Here is a 10,203-nt window from a genome sequence, read left to right on the forward strand (position 1 = left end):
GTTCATTTCCTCAAGGGCTTTTGGGAACAGTCGTTGGGCCCCTTTGAAACAGGACTACCCAGGTTATCAGTGGTCACAGCTCATTGTTTAGCAGACAAAGTAGAGCTGTTCGGCCATTAGCACCTCTTTGTAGCGCCTGCTCTAGGTGTGACACACACCTTGTCACCGGAGACACGGAGCCTGCTCGGGTATTTCCCCCCGCAATTGGCTCCAAGGCAAGGGACGACGCCGTGCACCTAAAGTATGGGAACAAGGCCAGCGTGCTCACTGGCATACCAATCTTGACACCAATCTCATCATCGTTAGGACTGAATGAGAGACAAGCCAAATTGGAATCTCCATGTCTTATCTGTGGCCATGTTGAACATTCGCTCCTGTGTGGAGTGGGTCATGAAGTGTCTTTCAGTGGGGTATGGTGAGGGACGCGGGACGAGCCTGATGGAAAAGCCTGGGCAGAAGGTCACGCACGCTATGCCCGTTACAGAGCGTGATTGACTGAAGGCTGACACTTAGTTCCAGCTTGATGTCAGGACCTGTTCCTCCCAGAGCCCTCTCGTCCCGAGCAATGTTTGCTGCCCCACGCACGCGATCCATCTCTCCACTGGCAGCCAGGCGCTTGTCCGCTCTCACGCTCTGCTGCACCCTCTCATCGCATTACTTCTGCTATTCTAACTTTTCCATCAATTATGCACTAGAATAACTGAGGCCTGGCTGAGCGGGGGGACGAGGTGGGGGACATAAAAGAAGATTATGAGCCTCCATGATTCCAGCGTCTGCCCAGCGTGGTCCCCCACACCACTGATACAAGGGCCATGGTTCCCAGTGGAGGGCAGAGGACAAGGAAAGAGGGATGAGGAAGATAAGAGAGGGAAAAGTAGACAAATAGGTCATTGGTGCGGTTTCAAACGTAAATCAGGTAATAATGAAGTCCCACTGGGGCTGAGAACACGGTACCAGTGGCGCCAGTACGCAGAGCGAGAGCCACAAAACATAACTGGGCATTGTTTCAGAACATGACACCAACACGCTGGCACAAGTTTGGAAAAGGACAGCCATGCTGTCATAACAAATAACACGGTGCTAGATATTGGAATTGAGTGAAATTGAGTAAAAATAAGAAATGAAATATGAAATACAAGGGAATAATTAGAATAAAAGTAGTATGTAAATAGGTAGAGCAACAAAAAAACTAAACAAAAAAAAACACAAAAACGTTTCCTGAATCGTCAACTCTATATTTTCCGAAATTTGACATGTTCGGGGAAGAAAACAAAATGGAGACAATTTCAAAAATGGCTGCCTTAAGAACCCCTCCCAGTCTGGATGCATCGAAAGACAAAGGAGAACCCCTCCTCCGAAAAGAAGACACTCTGAACGAGCTACGCCAATTACATTAAAAACTTTGCTTAACCATTTTCGAAAAAAATAACGCCACAACAGAACCACCAGAATTACACTCATACTCAGAGCATGCAAAATCATATGACGACAAAGCGAGGCAGAGCCCATGTGCAATACAGCACTGACAAAATGTCGACCCTGACATTCCAATCATGGCCGTCTTGACCTCATTTTCCCCACGTTGCGTGTGAAGGTTTGTTGGCCAGACTCGACTCGGAGATCGCAAGCAGCTTTTAATATTTCATGGGTCCCCAAAGCTCAGTGCGTGCTCACATTCGATACAAGGAAAGGCTCTATCGCTTTCTCCATAGACTAATAATGACCAAAGGTCCGGCAAAGTCACTCCAGATCTGCAAAAAAGACACTTCGCTCCCCACACATTTTTTAAAGTTACTTATTTTTCTGGTTCCCATTACGGCAACGCAGTAACAAAATTACCTAAGGCGTTTTTCTCTGGGTGGCAGAATTTTATTGATTGCTAGCTGCCAGAGGAATCTTGCGGCAAGAGAATTTTTTTCCACCACACATGTCTATTATTACGCCAGCAACTAACACCAAACACAGATTCTGAAATTTACGGCATGTTTAATTGGCTTATTAATTTTCTCCAACTAAAATGAGCAGCATGTACCATCCGTTTCGATTATGTGGCTTCATTAAGGTGGCTGTCTGAAAAGGAGTATTTATTGCCTTCATGGAGCAAAATGTCCCTGAATTTCAAAGCATTAAGAGAAAAAGAATGAAAAAAGTTGCAGGCAACCAAACTAAGGCTACCAAAAATGTGTTTTGTACATTTAATTTTACGATAACTTTAATCACATTTTGTTTAATGATGTGCAGACTTTTCCTGGCAATTTGAAATCATCTGGAGGGCTACGATATACTGAAATCTAAACCTAAAATGGCTGCCAGTGAGGATGATGGTTGTATCACTGTGCCAAGTCTGTGTGCCATGTCTTCCACACGCCCAACTCTTAATCCAAGTTTTGCCAAGAAAGTAGGCCCACATACAGCAGTCCTCCCCCCTCTCTCTTGCTCATTGTTTCTTTAGCTTTTCCCTCCTCACCATCTTAACTCAAGAGAGCCCTGTGGTTCAGGCATGGGCTGATATAGTGAAAACCAATTACACTGCTCCCTTAATGTGAATAAATTAAAAAAACGGAGTGGGGAAAAATAAAGGAAAGCATGGGAGGACACTGAGTAAGCCGATAATATTCATGTACTTGAGACCCGGCCATCTCTACAGCTATTTTTTATGTGCCCCATGTGGAAAGAGTGAGCAGAGCTGGGATACAGGGCAAGCTATCCAAACACTCTATTCCTGTTCTCTCTTATTTCTCTTTCTCTCTCTCTCTCTCTCTCTCTCTGTGATTCTCTCTCTCCTCTCTACTTCTCTCCCTCCTGCTTCTCCGTTCCTCCCACTCCCTCCTTTTCTCCTTTCTCTACTTTCCTTCCATTTCTCTCTAATCAAGCAAGTCCTTAATAAGAAAAAAGGAGACTTTTTATGTGCTTTAAGTGTGCTTCACAGAAAAATGTTACCTCTATTACTTCTCTCCCTCTCTCTGATTAAATGGCCGCTAATGGAGGAGACAGAGATTGGATGGGTCTTTTCTGCCTGAGATTGCGCACAGAGGGCCGGGCATTTTTTCCTACAGCTTGTGCTTATCAAGTCCTGAGTGGGGGTTCGGGGCACTTTAGGGCTCTTTCAGGGCCTTTATCAGAGTCATTAGGGGCTAAGGCTGATTAATATGAATGGTCAGGCAGGCCATGGCTCTGTGAGGCTGTGGCAGAGGGGGTGAAGGGCCTTGGAGGAAGTGTTTTGTGTCTCCACACAATGGGTTGATGACCTCTTAAGCCCCTTAGTGCCTTTCTGTTAATACCTACACCGGCTTCAAAGACCCAGGGGATGCCATTTCACCAATCACATTTAAAAGCTAGCCTAAAAAAAAACAAAGGAAAAAAAAGAAAAGAGGGATAACCCGGGAAAAGAAAACGGAAAGAGTAAAGAAACATTCAAATAAATAACTGGGAATCATTCGACAGGCTGTCATTGAGGAGGCACCGAAAAGGTTACAAGCACACAACGTGACAGCCACATGAATTTCCCTGCTTGAACTCTTCCAAGACTTCCTTTGCGCTGCAAGGATGTGTAACACTGTAACAGCCAGAGGACAATGAAAAAAAGAATTATATGAAGGACACAACCAAGGAGAAGGATTCCCTTCCATCCGTGAAACACCGAAGCTTCCGGACTTATTAGCGTATCGGGATGTATAAAGCTGCAAGAATAGGGCCAAGCACCTTCCTCTGTATACGGGGTCACAAACCAGCAGGATGTGCTGGTTACACTGCAGGAGAACTTTCTCTCCAGTGAGATCCTCCCTCTGACACCCCCTTGTTTCTTGAGAAAGGGCCAGCTAAATGCTTCCCAAACCCCGGAGTCTACTAATCCACGCCGGGGAGAGGGCGGGCGGGCGGGCGGGCGGGCAGTGGGGATGGTGGGAGCTCATTCCCACTGGTGCTGAGACACAGTCTCTCCTTTTCCCCCCAAGTGTAACCTTCTCTTGAGTGCTCTCCCACCCTTACCCTATGCATCTTGCCCCCGTTGTGCGCACTTGCTGTATTCATGGAGACAAGGCCTGCCGTACCCAGTCCTTGTGTTACAGAGGCCTACATACTTTAGACCCTGGCAAAGGGCTAAACGGCTAAGGCAGGAACAATAGCGCCCTTTCACACGGGTCTCGTCCTGGCTTGGAAAAGGGCTGAGGTCCTAAGACCCAGTCAATATTTGGACGGGAGTTTTTTTTCTTCTTTCACTTCTCTCTCTCTCTGTTTTTTGTAGCCGTTTAAAATCCAAGCGGAACCAAACAGCGGGGAGCCGGGAGAGACAGAAGGGGGAGAGGAGGGTAAACACGGCGAACAATGCTAACTGAACTGCGCACAATACGACAGAGCAGCTATCACAACATCAACTGGCCACAGAACGCAAAATGGAGGCTTTGTTTCTTAAGTGGAGATTAAAAATGAGCCTGCATGTAAAAGAGAAAAAAAACATGTGAGGTCATTCTGTCTGGCGCAGAGCTCCGTACTGTATCTGTGGTGGAGGCCGTCCGGGCGAAGGGCAGGGGGAGTGAGGCGAGAGAAGCCAGAGAGGAACTGGCGACATTCTACATTTCTGTGGTGTGTGACCACGAGCAGTTGAAAAAAAAAAAAAACATTTAAAAATGACCAGAATTGCTTACAAGAAGAAGCAGCTTTCTGTAAAAAGCAACGTGTCATCCCAGATGCTCTGGCCTTAACTTGGGGTTATTATCGAACCTGCAAAAAGTTCAGAGATATAGAGAATGTGTCTGCCGTCTAAAGGGAAATGTGTCACATCTGTTATTGAGAGCTTTGAGGGGGCATTATCGGAGATTAAAATCAGGCCCTAGGAGGACACTTCTCCAGCAGAACACCCAGACCCCGTCTGCCCCCAGCTGTTGGGGAGCGGGGTCCGTCCAATGGCTCTCTTTGATGAGCTATGGTATCAGCTTCCATGGCACCACATATACAAACACTGAGAAGATTAAGGCTGCAACTCGATACAGATTCTCTGTTGATCCCACCTATCAACAACAAATAAACAGGTCTCGTTTTCAGCAGGAGACAACTACTTCCCACACAAATGAATAATCAGAAAAAGAAAAAGACAACAACACTGATGCAAATTCAGAGACCATTAATGATGCAAACAACTCTGAAATGAAGCTCATTATTCGAGACACGATTCCTTTCAGATGTGAATATGCTGAGAAACATACTTCAGCTAGTCATTCCCTCATAGACAAAAAAATGAATACTCCAAAGAATTGAGTCACTACTGTGGCAGTATCAATCTCTGTAACCAGATGCCACGGACTTGATTCACGCGATGCAAGCGGACGTGCGCAGTCTTGCTGTAAAGAAGCTCAACCCTTAATGGCGCCAAAGAGCTGTGTGTGGGACACAAAATGCGACATGGTCTGCACCTGTGTGGGTGTTGGACAAACCTCTGCCCCCACAACAGAGACCAGGCAGTGGACAAATCCCCTCAGGAATCCCTACAGCACACACTGCACTCACTCAAGTGAGACTAGGAACAGTCCAAACCTACGCACACACACACACACACACACACACACACACACACACACACACACAACCCCCGAAATACACGCTCTGTGGTTACAGAGTGTAATTTGTTTGGTAGCCGCCATAGTTAATTATTTTCCAACAGTTCGAAGTTGCATTCTGTATTAAGCCAGGCTTTCGGGATAATGGATCATGAAAATGGATTTAAAAAAAAAAAAAATCCTCACAGTTGCAATTTAGCATGATTTGTCGTTTGATGTCAAGGAATGAGTTTCAAACAGAAAATAATTGGGCACTTGAAAGTTATTGGGTTGAAGAGAGCAAATAAAAAAACACTTGTGCAGTGTCTTGTCTTCTGTCATAAAAGTGCAAAGTGCCATTGAAGTATTTCATATTCTTTTATTAAGAATATTTTAATGAAGCCAATAACTTGCCTTCATCAACCGAAGTATTAATATTTCACAGCATGGCTCATGGCTGGCTAAACCTCACAGTTGAACTCTTGCTCCGCTGCTTTTGATTCCCGTAATTTGCAGGCATTAATGAATCACATTCAAGAGAATCAATCCAAATGGATTGGATTGGAGACATTGGGAGGGGGGGGCGTACGTGTAGGGGTGCTTGTGTGAGAGTCTATGTGTGTCTATGACTGTGTGTGTGTGTGTGTGTGTGTGTGTGTGTGTGTGTGTGTAGGGGGGAGGGTGTGCAGGGGAGGGCTTTATGTAACGGCAGAGGCGCTTTAACACCCCGACAAAAACCTGTATTTGTTTGTGAATAGAGCCAGTGAAAACAAGCAGGAATTCCTTTGCATTTCCATTCTTCCACGATCCCTTTCCCCTCCCCAAAGATCACGTCCATTTCAAAGTCCTGGTGGAAACGCTCACAGACTGAAAAATGCTGACAACACTTAACTGAATTCTCTCTGCTCACCCAAACCATATTTTGACAGTCCTCATATTTTTAAGGGGGGAATGGGGTGAAAGAGAGAGAGAGAGAGAGAGGTTTCAGGAGCTGGGAGGAAAGAGATGGGAAGGCTGGCCAAAGGTCTTAGCAGTGAGCATAGATACATAATACAGCCTAGCCAGAGAGCTGGATTAGGCCACTGGGTGAGTCCATGAATGCGAATGAGAGACACTCATTTAAAGTAACTCATTTATTTAGCCAAGGGGCCCCATTCTACTCAGACAAAACCCAGGCGGGGTGCCTGTGACATGGCCGTTTGGAGGCCCAGGGCTCGCCCCAGTTTTAACCCTGACGACGGAGCCTCTGCTGCCGCCCTGCCACGGCTAACCAGAGGCCTGTTTTGGTTATCACAGAATGTGTGACCTCCGTATGTGCCTCTCTCGCTAAAAGCATGCACCCAGCTGGGCGCAGGCCACGGCTGAAAAGCCCCTCTGTGTCTCGGTATTGTCCTGGCCCAGCGTGGGGCTGAGGCGCGGGCCAGACCCATGGCAACTGCGGGGCAGGAGCTGGGAATGGGAAATGGCCTGCAGTCGCTGGCAGGACACAGGGGGGACCCTAACCTGGGCACTCCTGGCAAGAGCTGGAGACAGAGATCCTGCTTCTCGTGCACAGAGAGAGAACTCGACTCATCTTCACTATTCTGATAGGCACAGTGGGAGGCAGTTTAAGTGGGACTTATCACATACAAATCTCAAGAGAGGCATTTCTGTATTTACTTTTTATTCTGATGTACAATTTATGTTTGATGTCCGGTTAGATTTGAATTCACAGCATGTGAACCTCCAATTAACTAAACTGAAAGTCGTCCAGCAAGACTTCCTTTCACTATGGGGTGCACCCAATCATTTTCACCTGTTTGGAAAGGATTTATTTCCTCTTATCTAAACCGTGAAATAAGGACAAAGCACTTAAGTACTCTACAACCACCGTGCCGGCTTTAATGAAATTCTGTTTAGCGCTTAAATCATTAGCTCTTGAAGAGATCTTCCATATTTTCTCCCTTCAGATACATGAACTGAAGGTTGAGGGATAAAGAACAGCGTTTCTCGCCTGAGCTGCAAACGGCCAGATTCCATTCCCGAGATGCTATCAGGCTTTATATCGGAGTGGAGAAATCAACAGTTCCCATTCCACTGGGAAAGAAAACATCAACAAACACTTTTCCCCAACACGTCTCACGGGAGCCAAAATCACAAAGAAGACTGGATTCATGTAGGTCTTGAAGCTGACACCCCCTCATAGATCTACACTTTAATATAGCTTACTAAGCTTAAGAGTTAAAAGAATACAAAAAAAACCAGTCCAAATAATGTAATACACGCCTACGTGTTATAACAATGTATAACCATTTCACGCTCACTTAGCGCAAGAAATGTGACATATCAAAAGCTCAAAGACACATTTTAGGTAATTGTCACAATTATTTGCACATTTGAATACGGGAATTTGCCTTTCACAAACGCAAGACAAACGTAATTTGGCCTAAACCTGGGAATTCTACTTGTTAAAACGAGTTCAGTAGTGAGAAATAGTGCGTTCTGTTTGGATTAGGCCTACAGTTCAACAGTTAATTCTGGGATAGCATTTTCCTCGTAACGGCATGGTGCAGTAAACGCGTTTGAATCTCAAAAGAAGTCCCTCAATTCAACTGCTAATTACAATGAGCCGAATCTGTCCCATGAATTTGCAAAGTCATAGTGCGACAGTTTGCCGACGAGGACAAGGTTTGCGGGAGCGGTATGCATTCATCAGGTTTCCGTGAAGACGGGGAAATGTTATCACAGGTTTGGCAGCAGCCTGCCTCCACAGACCCACCGAATGAAAGAATATCCACAGACTTTGCGTTAGGCTGTCTGTTGTTCATAACTACATAAAACAAGTGCTGTAATTTACACAATACAAAATGATTAGGTGGAAGAGTGGGATCTACAGTGTTTACAATATATCGCTGCACAGGCTATTCTAAGATACAGAGCTAAGAGGAAACAGCCATAAACATTGGAAATTATGTCAGTGATGCAAGTGCTTATTATAATACGATTCAATGGTAGACTTATGTTTGCAGTTTCCTATTGCGTTTTGCAAAAAATGTCCTTGCTTAACCTAGGACAATTGAAAAACTGAATTACATTATTTGGGAGAGACAGATAGATGGTTCATTCGTATGTTCATTGTTTTCAGCAAATAAGCAGGTCTAATTTTATTTCTATTTGCCTTTAACCAGTTTTTCATTTTGCAGAGTAAAGATTTAAATAACTTCTGGATAGTTAAGACACCAACTTAAGACACCAAAATAATTTCCTCAGTGAAGCATCGACAGATTATGCCGGACTCACCTGGGGTTTGTGCGGTTCCAATAGACCGCATAGCGATCGGCAACCACCTTGGACGCCGGTTCTTGAGTGAACACGCACGTCCAGAAGATGTGAAAAACAATCAGAATCGTTTCCAGTTGCGGCATCATCTAACTTTGACACGCAGTTCCGTGCGATGCGGCGTCTTCGGTGCAACTTCAGTGTGAATCGATAGAGCAGAGTTCACATCGGAATGTCCGGCCTTTTAAAAATGAGCTCTTCGCTTTCTCAACTGAATGAATGAAATACAGCAAGACTAGATCACTGCACCTGAGCGATGGCGATTGTCCACACTGTAGTATGCTTTGCAACTGATGTTACAGATTACTTAAAGGTGGTGTTGATAGTCATCCGTTGCCAGTATGAACTCTATGTATCCTGCGTAAAAGGGTCGCAACAGAATGTGGTACTCACAAGTGACAAAGTTCTTTCAAAGGGAGCTGAGCGATTGTAGATATGAATGTTTCCTTTTATTCAACAGTGCGGTCTGATCGTGTATTCATAGCAACAAGCGCATCCCTCCTCGCAGCAGCTTGGAGACTCGGGCACCAAAATTCGCAACCCGGTCGCAGTAAGAATCCACAGAAAATGTCCAAGATGTGTAGATGAATTCAGATTTATGGTCTGATACAAATTTAGTTTCCACGGTAAAACATCCACCAGTACTTCCCGAACCACTAGTTACTTGTACTGTGTGAGTAAGTTAATTTGAACGTTACAAACCGCATGTGTGGGAGATTCAGATCACATTACACCATTCCGGGTAACCTGCAAAAAAGATCCACCCAAATCGTCAAGTTCAGTTAGCTCTCGTCGTCTTCCACACTCTCCAAGCCGAAGCCGGATCTATATCCTCGGCGTTGTCTTCAAACTGTCATGGGTAAAGCAAGACCAGGGGCCAGCCGACCAAACGGAGACCGAAAGACCTTTCTTTGCGCACAATCCTCTGAAATTGTGTTAGTAAATCCGGATACTGAAGGTTACTATGTCAATACGTTGCCAAAATGTGACGAATGACAGCAGAAATCACAACGCAACAGACAATCGTGCAGCGTAGTTTGCCGAAGTGAGCAAGAACAGTCCGCATTCAGCCATGCCTCCCTGCCGAGAGGGAGAGGGTACAGTTTCAGGCTGACTCTCCGTCTCATTGGTTTGAATTTTGAATGATGGGCGTCTCGCTTACAAAAACAACAACCCTCCTCCTGAAAGAAGGGGGTATCTATGCTTCCTCCAGCGGCAAACAATTCAGTTTACCGAACAGATACTATTTAAATTTAAAAGGTATCAGGCATCTGAACATCGCAGTGATATTGAAGTAAAAGTATAAGGCTTTTTTTCTCTTCAACTTACTCTCTCGCGATACGATGGCGCATTT

The 10,203-nt window shown here is 45.2% G+C and overlaps 1 protein-coding gene across 2 annotated transcripts in view; it reads right to left on the minus strand.

Annotated features, from left to right (window-relative positions):
* Positions 1–9,961, minus strand: part of efna5a (ephrin-A5a) — a 53,004-nt gene extending 43,043 nt beyond the window's left edge. For both annotated transcript variants that reach the window (XM_012816946.3, XM_012816939.3), the window contains exon 1: positions 8,811–9,961. In XM_012816946.3, coding sequence (XP_012672400.1) covers positions 8,811–8,938 — 128 coding nt within the window. In that variant the 5' untranslated portion in view covers positions 8,939–9,961. The remainder of the gene's footprint in view (positions 1–8,810) is intronic.
* Between the last annotated feature and the right edge of the window lie 242 nt (positions 9,962–10,203).

Source organism: Clupea harengus, chromosome 12, assembly GCF_900700415.2.
Source record: "Clupea harengus chromosome 12, Ch_v2.0.2, whole genome shotgun sequence".
Classification (NCBI taxonomy): domain Eukaryota; kingdom Metazoa; phylum Chordata; class Actinopteri; order Clupeiformes; family Clupeidae; genus Clupea; species Clupea harengus.